The sequence below is a fragment of the Ictidomys tridecemlineatus genome, chromosome 14, assembly GCF_052094955.1.
Source record: "Ictidomys tridecemlineatus isolate mIctTri1 chromosome 14, mIctTri1.hap1, whole genome shotgun sequence".
NCBI classification, from domain to species: Eukaryota; Metazoa; Chordata; class Mammalia; order Rodentia; family Sciuridae; genus Ictidomys; species Ictidomys tridecemlineatus.
This window is the reverse complement of record NC_135490.1, coordinates 32,148,449-32,161,100: the sequence shown is the minus strand read 5'-3', so window position 1 is coordinate 32,161,100 and position 12,652 is coordinate 32,148,449. Positions and strand designations below refer to the sequence as shown.

Genomic DNA, 12,652 nt, shown 5'->3' with positions numbered 1-12,652 from the left:
TCTCTGATTGATGGGTTAGAGGCTGTTTGAGATGCTGAATGAAGCACTCTGATGAAGATAATGAGGATGTCTCCAGGTTCCGTAGGAAAGAGTGCTCTGAATTATTAGTGATATCTTCCATGGTCAAAGAATTGGCAATAATAGTACATAACATGTCACAGAGCTGCCACCCCTGATGCAATTATCTCTGAAGTTCCTTCATGCTCTACAATTCTGTTTTTCCATTAAGCATAGTGACTTAAATGGTTATCTCACTTTTCAAGGTATCTAATTTATAGCTAAGGAGTATTGTAGCTATTGGTAGACACTGGCTCACTGGAAAAGCATCTGTTATTCTTTCTACAGCTCCTTGAGACTCTTATTCTTTATAAACTTGAGGATGCATCACCAGCTGTTGTTCTTGGTGGACAAACCATAAAACACAGCCAGAGATTTATCTCAATGGACAACATTAGCATTTCAATGTAGCAGACCTTTGCCTATATTCAGAAACAGATAAAAATATGATGTGGTGACTTCTGAAATTTAAAAATACAATTTCTAGTATTTAAATGCTGCAACGGATGATGAAATAGTTAAATGTAAGGAATATTTACAACTTGTATCAGTCATTTGGGTTACTAAATGAAAAACATGATAATACTACATCCAGAAAGATGAAAAAATCCACATATATGAGTGAGTATATAATCCATTCATTGTTTTATAGATGCCCAGTTCTCTGGAGAGTTTTCCTGAGTGCAAGATGATGGTCCTGAGTGATGAATTTTACATTTAGATAGCTGAGTTAGCTGAAAGATGTGTAATATCACAAGTAGTGGAGAGCTCCCTATTGAGCACAGATGGAAGGAGATTCCTGCACAGTGTTCATTCCTGTGAGTGCATGAATTATTTTGTGGGCAAGAAATGTCATAGGCCTATCCATGCTTCACGGGGAATAAGCCAATAACATATGTACCCCATAGTTTTTTGTCTAAGAATAGGCCTTGCTCTTTATGGAAATGAATCACCTATGAAACCAACTTTTCTATTTACCTGTCTCTGCTGAAAATTTGCTAAACCACAAAGTGATTATATAACCTCAAAATATGATTCTTGATTAAAAAAAATAACACAACAGTATAAAGCCCTGATTTATAGACAAAATAATTCTCAAAGCTTGCTCTTACCTATAAAATATGACAGGAGTATTGCCAGGAGCACTGAGACCCCTACAGCACACAGGGCAGTACATTTCCAGCTACAGTACTTTGAAGACTTCTTGAATTTAAAAGCACTTCTTGATAAGGTGTTTCGAGGTAATGGCCGAGTAGGCGGTGAATAAACAGAGCCAGATGCCATTGTGTATCCTGGGGTTGCAGTACTGAACAGTGGCGTTGTCCCTGTTCCTGTTTTGAATAGGAAATGCCTGTGGAAAAGGAGAATATCATCAGAAGACACAAATACGTTAAGATATAAGATACAGACACAGCAAGGTACTAGTTCTCCTGTCTTCTGCACACACACATTTTCTCTTTTTACTGTTTGTCTCATATAATTTAAAAACTAAAAATTAAGCAAATGTTTTAACCAAAAAACCCCAACTCATAAAAATGACAATAATGAAGGAGCCTGATTTTTAATGTATACACAGGGTTTTGCATACAAATGATTACTGTCCCTTCGAGTAGATATTTTGGGAGATTACAAAGTTATTCTACTCACATCGTTTCCTGAACACAGGCATTTGGGAATTTCTTTTGATGACTGCCTTCAGAGCATCTTCATAATTCCCATAAGAAAACCAGTGTTGTTATGTTATAGCTATACATGTACTTAACTATTATATGAGAATACTATTCATGTAAACACAGGTGCGCATGACTGTGCTGTTGCTCCTCCCCAATTTATTTCCTGGAAGTCCATACAAACATATTCTTCCCAGGCTGCACCTTACTAATGAGTTCTATCAAGCTTGGCCACGGGCAGCTAGCTGGTCAGTTCTCAAGGGATGTCAGCTATTTTATTTTTAGCTTATGTCAAATGTAACCAGAAAGTAAATCTGCTAAGGGCTGGGAATCACAGAGTACTTTGTAAAACCAAACCTACAAATATGAAGAAGGTTTTCAATCACATGTAGACAAATTTCCTAATGTGGCTCAATGATACAGCATTTGCCTAGCTTGCATGAGGCCCTACGTTCAATCCCTAGCACCATGAAAAAAAAAAAAAAAAGGAAAGACAGAATAAAGATTCTTTAAACAGGGTACATAGCTAAATATATTTTATTTTAATACTGATGTACTTATTTTACTGTGTATTAGAACTGGGAATTCACATCACCAAATTTAAACATGCTTTACTACTTACTGGTTATCTGTCTTTGGATAAATTCTTTATCTCTGATTTGGTTTCTTTATCTGCTAAATAAGATAGTAATTGTATCCACCTGACAGAGTTGTTCTGCGGCTTAGTTAATGATTATTGTAAAGAACTATAAAGTATTTAGACTATATTAAGTCCTACATAAGTATCTGATGAATAAAAAAGAAACCAAACTTATGATTTCATTTATATTACCACTTAGAGGAAAAGCTAAACACGTATTTAAGTAACAGAATTTGTCAGTCTCCAGGAAACTATTAAATGACTACTAGTGTAGTTAGTACACAGACCATGTGAAAGTCATGATCATTTGCCTAATACAGGCATGGTAGAATGTATTCTAGATTAGAAATCAGAAGATATGGGTTTTAAGTTCTTGTGGTCATAGGAAGACTCAATTGTTTTTCCATCTGTAAAATGGAGCTAATGAGTTCTTTATTTTACAGGTTGTAAACCAGTTAATGCACCTAAAACAGCTATGTCAACCACAAAATTAGATGCTAACGATAAATTACAGCTTCTACAATTATACTCATGACTGTATTGTGAATCCAATTTCCTACAATAAACTACTCTAGAAAACTAATAGTTTAGAGTCTGAATTAAATAGTATATTGGAAGCAGCATTGTTAAGACTTCTTGCAATATTCACATTCAGCATGGTTGGAACCAGACTATTTAATCCTAGATTTCACTTATAATTAACTGGATGATATTTGATAAGTTACTTGAATTTCCCATGTGTTGATTTTATCATCTGTGAAGTGAGCATGATAACAGCACTGATTTTACAGACTTTTCCTCAGCATTAAATGAGGTCACACATGGACAGTATTATACTAATACCCACCACACTGTATGTGCTCAATAAACATTAGCTATTAGCTAATTTTCTTTTATTTTTAGCTTATGTCAAATGTAACCATGTTATTCTGCTCAAATTAACATACTAGAATCTATATTCCAAAAGACCAAATATTATAATATGAAGACTTTAAATCTCAGTTCAAAATATAACATCATAAAAACCAGTATGTACGAAATGAATTCCCAGGTTTACAATTTTGATACGGTACTCTCATACACTTGACATTACTGTGGAAAAGAAGATAGGCTGTTATCAAACGGAGAAGTAACCTGATCATTTATCAGGCATCAGCAAACTTCTTTTGTAAAGGACCAAGAGTAAGTATTTTGGGCTTTTCTGGCCACGTCACTAAACTCTGTAGCTGCAGATGATGCATAAATGATTGAGCGTGGCTTTGCTTTAATAAAACTATATTTATGGGCACCAAAAATTTAATTTTATAGAATTTTACTATGTCATGAAATATTCTTCTTTTTCTCTGCATGTTGTCAATTATTTAAAGATGTTCAAAAAATTCTTGGCCCATAAGCAGTACAAAAATAGGTACAGGACTGGATATGGCCTGTGAGCTACAGATGGCCCCCGGATTTAAATTCTCCCTTTTTTAGGATTACACAAGAAGAGTAAGCAAGAAGATCAGCAGCCAAAAGTCACAACTATTCCTTCAATGACACTGGAGAGAATTTATAAAAACAACAGCAATAACAACAACATACATACAAACAGCACAAAGGATGCATAAAAATTTATCTTGGAGAAGACAGGACAGATGCTCGTCATTGGACAGAGATCCTGTGGTCATCCTCTTGGAAATTACTTCACTGTAAGAAGTCCTTGCAAACACAAGAGAATGTTGAATAAACCACCTTTGCCAATGGTAGGAAAGGACTGATATTTCCCCTGATTGTGGAACAACTGGCTAACTCAGCCTGCAGGTGTGGGCTTTGGCATCATCTTTATTTTGGATGATGGCATCACTAACGACATCAACTAGCTGTCCATTCTGTCCCTTCATCAATGATAATAACAATAGTTGCCATTTCCATGCATTTACTAAGGGCCAGGCTCTGCTTATTATTTCATTAAAAAGCCACCAAAGTGTTGTGAAGGACAAAATGACTTGTTAGTATTGCCATCCTTTATCCTCCAAGTCCCAGCTCTAACTACCTACCACCCAATCCAACGCTTTGTCCTCTTTACTCTCCAACACATCACCATGTGTATTTTCTTCAAAGTACCTACTATAATTATTATCTTGTTATTTATCTACCTGTGTGGTAGGTTAAATCTTTGAAGTACACTTTAGTGTGTTTTTTGCCACCTGAAATATTTTCCCTCTGCCTATGTTTACTGTGCTTCACCCTTCTCAATTCCAGCAAGTGTTTTATTTCATTGACTCTGAAAGAGATGAAATAAAATGAAAAGTAGAAATAGTCCAAGTCTCTATTGGTTTTCTAAAACCCAGACTATTGGGTGAAATGGAGTGAACTGGAGTATAACTAGAATGTCTGGGAGAAAAACAGTGTGAGCAAAACAAAAAAAAAAGAGTTTTCCCTCTAGATGAAGAGAATATCTTCAGGCAACAAGAAGGCAGAAGAACAACGAGAGCAGAGGGAGGGTTCAACAGAGCCCAGGGAGAGAGGCCTGCCCTCTGATTGATGGGCAGCATCCAGAAGAGGTAGCAAGACTCCATAGGAGTCTGAGGCTCTTTATACTACTTCCATGCCATGTTTGGGTGGGGGAGATAGAAAATGAACCCAGAAAGCTACCCACCCAATGAAGCCATGTATATAGAAACAAGCAATACCGAGTAGCATCCGGATACAGGCCTCTGACCAAGACAGATACCCTTGCTCTAGTTTTGGTACCATATGGACATTCGGGGTAAAGCAGAACTAGAAAAGATATGAGATATACCCCAAATGTCTGGAAAAAAACCCAGAATTTAGAAAATAGAGAGTCTCCTTAGACTAGAAAAATAGCCCATTTTATTAAAGACTAGGAAAAAGAAACCAAAGGCAATGGCTGAGAGCAGAGGGATTCACTGTATTCCAGGACAAAGGCTCTTCTCCTGGCTTCACTAGTTGAGTCCTGGGGAAGTAGAGATTTGACTCTTCTAAGGTGCATGAGGAGAAGCTAAGAGTGCCTTAAATCTCAGTTATAAAAGTGAGGAGATGGGCTGGGGTTGTAGCTCAGTGGTAGAGCACTTGCCTAGCATGTGTGAGCACTGAGTTTGGTCCTCAGCACCACATAAAAAATAAAGTAAATAAAGATACTGTGTCAAGGAACACATTGTATCATTAAAAAATAAAGAAGAAGAAGAAAAGAAAAAGAAAGAAAAGTGAGGAGATAACAGATCCCCAGAGAGAAACTGAGGCATGCATGTGTAGGTGATATAGTTTTGAGGGCCTCACCAAGATTCCTGCGCCTCTGCATAACTTGTAATGAACCATATTACTTCCGTGGTTTCCAGAGTAGCACCAGAAGGAACCTCACAGACAGGAATGCAGGCTAGCTCACAATAGTTCATGGATTGAAAATGAAGGGACTGACAGTGTGAAAACTCAGTGTCTTGGTGGAGAAGACCCAAGCACCAGAGCATCATGGAAGGGATGGAATAGGGGAGGGAGGGACCTAAAATGGATAAAGGAAAGTTTCTAGGAATTAGGGCTTAAGAGAAAACATAAACATAAGTATAGAAAACTAAAATAGTAATTCTAGCCTGCTAAGTTGATGGACTAAGAGTGATATGCCCACTACACAAGTATAATGTTTGTCTTCTCCACTAGAATACAAGTTTCACTTCTCTATTCCCAGGACTAAAAAAGTTCCTAGCATACATTAGTTGCTAAAATATATATATATATTTTACATATATATATGTAAAATAAAATGGTGGTCATTATACAGATGAAGAAAATGACTTTCAGAGAAATGAAATATGTTGGTCAAGAAGCCATAACTGGGGTCTGGGGTTGTAGCTCAAGTTGTGGAGCGCTTGCCTAGCACATGTGAGGCACCGGGTTCAATCTCCAGAACCACATATAAATATAAATGAAGGTATTGTGTCTAACTTCAACTAAAAAAATTTTAAAAAGAAGTCATAGCTATAAATAAATAAAATCATAAAATATGCAAAATGAAAATAAACTAGAAGTTATGGGAACCCAAAATGAGAAGCATTCCTGGAAAATATGTTATAGCTTTATTTAAAGTCATTTAAGTAATTCTTAATGAGAGATGGGATTTGAACTTGAGCCTATGGAGCTCAAAAGTTTATTATTGTAGCCTCAACACTGAAATAAGAATGTCCACTATGTGCAGAATATGAATTTGATAGTTGCTATCTTTAAATTAGGTATTAGTTTCAATTTCCATACCCACTGTGACTGGTGATCCTGGCAAGGAACTCCTTCAAACAGCAGGCTCACAATTATCAAGTTGTTATTTTTCTTAAAAGAAAATGCAACTTTGAGATATTGAAAACAGAGATGTAGGAGCTGTGGGTGTGGATCAGTGGAAGAGCCTGTACTTAGCATGAGTCTAGGTTCTGGGTTCAATCCCCAGCACCAAAATCAAACAAACAACCAAAAAAAGATATGATATACAAAAATATATTATTCATCAATATTAGGGGAAATGAAAAGCTCTTTACTTGAAAAAACCTCCAATTTATTTAATATATAAATTTACTTTTGTTGCTGCAAGAAAAAACAGGACGTAATTATATTTTTTGCCACTACTATAAATCTCAGATATACATTTCCTCCTTCTCTGTCTCAGTGACCACCATATCAGGAAAGCATCAGATAAAGGCCTGGGAAATATAGGACATAATAAACACAGAAATATTATAAAACATTGAAAGAAAAGCCAGATTACCAGTGCTTTATATTTTAAAATTACTAGCCTTTAATATTTTGAGATGGCTTTCTAATATGTAAGTAATGAAAGTATTGGTCAAGATTGTTTACATTGGTATATTTTTAAACCACTTATAAATGGTGTCATTTGAGTGAGGACTGATTCCTCCAGGTAAAAATGGACCTCAAAATAGATATGGTACAATATGTACCAATGTAAAATAGATCTTGAGCATAGTAGGAAAGGGCTATGACAACTTATTTTCTATGTCAGAGAATGTGTGGTTTCAGATTTGGTAGAACTGTGTGAGTTACAGGGTTTCTAGACAGGACACCATCTTTCCAAAGGCCAACATGTCCTTTCCACTGAAATATATAAAATAAAAACATTGATGAAGTGTATTCTATGATTAATAAATGTCTTTAAGCCCAGGTATCCTTTTTACCTGTTTCAAGATCCAACATAATGATTCCTTTATATTTAGAACCCTACAAATATTTAATAAGTGAAAAAACAAATGAATTATTGAAATTCAGCTATAAGAAGCATTTATAATGACTATCCCCATGAGAAAATTATTTTGTCACCTAATTCTCTATTATAAGTCACCTATTTCTGTGTGTCATTAGTCTCTCCTCATCCTATGACTCTTTGCCAGGTCACACAGCTTTGGGAGTTTGCTTCTCACATATAAAACATTCTGCAAAAATTACTATCAAAAACATATGGTTTTTGACCTGGCATCCGCATGAGGTTTGGAGAATAAAGGCAGAAATTTTCTTTACTCCTCAGACCATATTTGGAAATGAAAAAAGTGAATCCTGTGAGAATATTCCCCATTGTATTCAGCAATAAAGCAGCAGCAGCTTCTTTTTAACACAGAGCACACCAGAGCCGGCTGATTTTTGTTCTGATGTTTCTAATGATGCCCTGCGTGATGCCTGCCTCCAGTTCCTCAGCTATTTGTGCCACTGTTTTCACTCTGGTGATGAACTAGAGAGGCACACTTGAAGAGAGACTATCAGAGACGGAGAAGAGGAAAATCAATTTCAAAGCCCCAAAGACAGCTGGTGCAGAAGGTCACTGAACACTAACAGTTGCTTTGTGGCTTTGGAATCTGGAGGGGGATTCTATTTAACAACAACAACAAGCCTGAGCTGGGGAACTGCACCGCAGCATTTACTTCCACAGCCAGGCCTCGCCAGCAGTCAATGGCCAGGCTTACTCCATACTAAGCACAATTAATACTTGCTCTTTGGTCTTTGTAAGTGGAAAGATCTGTTTCTTTGCTGATTTGCTTTCTGACCAACTGTTTTATTTCAGTTTCCAATCTCTGTTCTAGTTTACAGTTTTAAAGGGTTCTAAGATGTATTTTTCTATGGGTCATGTCACAAATTTAAATTTAATAAGGACAAAGGCTGACTTTCCTCCTCTTTCCTGCTGTCCTCATTCTTGCCTTCTGGTTTGTTGTTTAGTGACTCTATCCTTTGGGTCACTAACTGAGGGACTTAAGGTAATTTTCAGTTACTCTTTCTTCTTGCATTCTCCCTCCCTTTCCCACTAGGGGCAGGGGGGGTGGTTCAGCCTGTCAGAGAATCCTGCATTTTTTTCTTTATTGCTTTCTTTGCTTTCTTCCTTTCCTTTCCTCCTTTTCCCTTTCTTCCCCCTCCCGTCCTCCCCTTTCTTCCTTCTTTCCTTCCTTTCTTCCTTCCCTCCTTCCTTCCTTCTTTTTTTTCCTTAGAAGGTATATAAGTTCTATGGTCTTATACCTCAACTTCCTTCTTTCAATCTATTTGTTGAAGGCACAGAAGAAGCAAAAGTAACATTTTCATTTCAAATATTCTTCTACCTCAAATGAAATATCATGTTTTTGTTTGTTTTGTTTTATTTGGGTACTGGGGACTGAACCCAGGGGTACTTTATCACTGAGCTGCATCACTAGTCATTTTTTAAAAATTCACCTCCGGTCTTTAATTTTTTTTTTTCTATTTTGAGGCAGGGTCTTGCTAAATTGTTGAGGCTGGCTTTGAACTTGTGATCCTTCTGCCTCAGACTCTGGACTTTCTGAGATTACACGTGTGCCCAACTATGCCTGGCCTGAAATGTTAAGTTTTAAATGTCTGACCTGCGTAGTGTATCAGGTTACTTCCACACACTTAGCATTCAATTCTATCTACTCATATCTCAGGGCGCTTGTAGTTATATCTTATAATATTTTACTTTTTTTAAAACCCCATTTCTTATCAGGTATGTAACTTCACTTTTCATTGATTTTTGTCTTTCAAAGTAATAACCACAGAAATTACTATCGTAAGATTTTTAGAAGCAAGATAAATTATTTAGATTTAAATGTGTTTTTCAGTTTTACATCATATATAATATCAATATGTTAATGCTTATTTAAGAAGATACTACTATTAAAAACAAAATTAAATGAGTAAAAAGCTTATACATGTCACTAGAAAAAATGGGTTAATAATAGTATTTTTGTTCATGGGATTAATATAATAACATTATTCCTCTAATGTCAAATAAATGGTTTAATAAGTTAGAAATTATAGGGACCCAAATGAAAAGTATCCCTGGAAAATGTGTTACAGCATTATTCAAAGTGATTTCACTCATTTCCTCAATGGGATATTAAGATGGAAAATAAAAGTCAAACAGAAAGTATGCAACTACTGAATGAAGTTTTAATTAGAATAACTTCATAAGTGGTTATATGCATAGATGATAATTTGTTTTATTCAGTGTTTTATATGGTATTAAAAACCTTTTTAAGAGATTAACAAAACAAATGATTGGAATAAGAAGAGTAGAGCAGTTGGTGCTCAGCTCCTGTCCCTTAGGCACAGTTGAAATCTTTAGTAGTGATATACAGACACCTGGAAAGATACTTCTGTTTCATATCACATCTATTATATCATATATAGCACTATTGCAAGGAAATACTGACACTTTCTTCCTCTTCCCAGATTTTTTGTTGGACAGAGGGCCTAATTTGCACTAAACCAAATGTGAACTGTTTCAGTAAAATGTCCTAAAGTCCTGCTTTCTATTGATGTTTGTAGGCAAATCAATAAAAAGCACCTAGGAGTCAGATTGTTTTCTTCAAATTAGATACTCTGATTTCAAGGGCAATTTGCCAGTGAGAAGAATGATTGGCTAGATTTGGCCAAATTTACAAACTTTTCAATATTCAAAGTTTTCATTTAAGAGGTAAGAAATTTTTGAGGTGTAAGTTTTTTTTTTTTCCTCCTTCTGGCAAAATATAACTTTCTGGATTTAAAAGGCTTAATAAAGGTCTCACAAGATTTCCTCAACATCAAACGACTTTTCCAAAATGACATTTTCAGATCTAAAGCAAATGAATCCCATACTTATGGATTAAATTTACCTGGAAATATATGAAGGTTAAAATTAACCATTGAGTTAAAAATAGTTTTAGACACCTGATGTCAAAACAATGGACAGTTTGAGTGCATTTTAAGATACTTAAAGAGAATTGTTAAAATGTACGATATTTAATTGTTACTGTGTTAGTGTCTATATTGTAGTATTTAATTGAGAGTATATTTATTAAATAGTACAGAAAGTAAATCAGCCCCAAATATTTGTCAGTATGTATTTGAAAGAAATGATGTACCTAAAAGATATTAACTATCACTCAAATATCTTGAACACTTAAAACCTGTGCTTATCAGTCTTCAGAATTTTCACCATCAAATTCTGAATTTTAAGTTCTAAAGACAATTGGATTATCTGTTAAATGTAGATTTAGCAACATGTTTATAACTGATTAAAAGGCCAAAAAAGCAGCTTAAAGTATGTGCTTTACATAATAATGAAAAGAAATATAAGATTTCTTGAAGCTATTAAACAGAAAATGAAAAAAAGGAAATCTATACAGAAAATTACCCATTCTTATTTACGTTTTGGTTCCTGATTATTTCTGGTACTTTTTGGCTAATTCTTTTCAAAACATCCTGAAACATCTTGTACAATTACTTACTGTGTTTAAATGCTTTGCTATTTGGAAAGAAATTATCTATTGGCTGAGGATGCTAGCCCTCAGAAGTTCTGTAAAATTCCTAAGATATTAAAAAACCCTGCTGTGAAATTTCAGGGGCAAACCCATCCATACTAGTACCTGCAGTAGTATGCAAAAGGCATTCCATAGTTATTTCTGGTACTTTTTGGCTAATTCTTTTCAAAACATCCTGAAACATCTTGTACAATTACTTACTGTGTTTAAATGCTTTGCTATTTGGAAAGAAATTATCTATTGGCTGAGGATGCTAGCCCTCAGAAGTTCTGTAAAATTTCTAAGATATTAAAAAACCCTGCTGTGAAATTTCAGGGGCAAACCCATCCATACTAGTACCTGCAGTAGTATGCAAAAGGCATTCCATAGTAACCCATCTTTTACACAAAAACAGTACAACCAAATAGATTACAGAATCACAAGTTTTGGTAAGGCTTATGAGGGTTAGGTCACAAATAGGGGCAGAAATGGACTGAGAAATCATTTTTTAAAGCTCTGTCCTGCATAACAATCACCTGGTAGACTTGTTAAACTACAAGTCTGGGTCAGCAGGAACCTCAGCAACTGATACAGGTCCGGCAACCACACTTGGAGAACCACTGCAGTAGGATATTGGCACATTAGTTTCTTAACTTCAGTTTAATGCCAAGATTACCTTTAAGACTGTATAACATATCAGAAAATCAATTCAAAAGATTGATGCTTAGAAAGTCACTGAGTAATCCTTTGAGTAGTTAATTTAGAACAAATAAAATTTGTAGAATATAAGGCCCAAACCATCTGACCTCGGAGTCAAATGGCTTCAACATTTTTCATTGCTCTATGTCATCACACTTTGAATTTTTCTACTTTCAACATCTCTCCTTTTTATTCCCCACTCCCAATCCTCGGATTAGTTAAGATTTCCTTAAGTGGTTCCCTTATCCTTTCTAATGTTCGGGCAACTTTTAACTATCATGTTTATTGATCCTCCATGTCCAAAGGAGACACCAGCATCTAGTATGCTTTGGTTCTTCTTCATTTCCTATAGTATAGTATTTCCATATGCTTTTAAAATATCCACCAGCAAAGTACCCTATTTCACAAGTACCTTCCTTAGGAGGAGGGGTTTCTTTCCCTTTCTCCTTGAACTTAATACTTGGACTTCTGATCCATATATAAGCCAAACTGAAAATTCACCATGGGCATTTATAACTCTCCAAAATGTTTCATTACTTTCTACATAATGCTATTTTTCTACCCTTAACCTTTCTCACTGGGGTAATTTTTATCTATTCTTTTTTCTTCTAAAAATATTTTAATATATTACCCATATTAAAATTTATACAAGGAAAAGCTATTAATCATTCTCTTTATCTCCTACAGAGACTCTTCTGGAAACCTTAATACTGAATATCTTGAACATTGTCTATATAGACACACACATAAATAAATACAATCTCCTTACTCCCTTTATATATCTGTTTTTTTGAGAAGAAAAGAAATAAAATATTTTTGCTGCATGACATACT

At 35.2% G+C, this 12,652-nt stretch overlaps 1 protein-coding gene across 17 annotated transcripts in view; it reads right to left on the bottom strand.

Annotated features, from left to right (window-relative positions):
* Tenm3 (teneurin transmembrane protein 3) overlaps positions 1 to 12,652 on the bottom strand; it is a 2,430,710-nt gene that overhangs the window by 164,673 nt on the left and 2,253,385 nt on the right. For all 17 annotated transcript variants that reach the window (XM_078031007.1, XM_078031002.1, XM_078031009.1 and 14 more), the window contains one exon: positions 1,170 to 1,408. In XM_078031007.1, the coding sequence (XP_077887133.1) occupies positions 1,170 to 1,408 (239 nt within the window). The remainder of the gene's footprint in view (positions 1 to 1,169; positions 1,409 to 12,652) is intronic.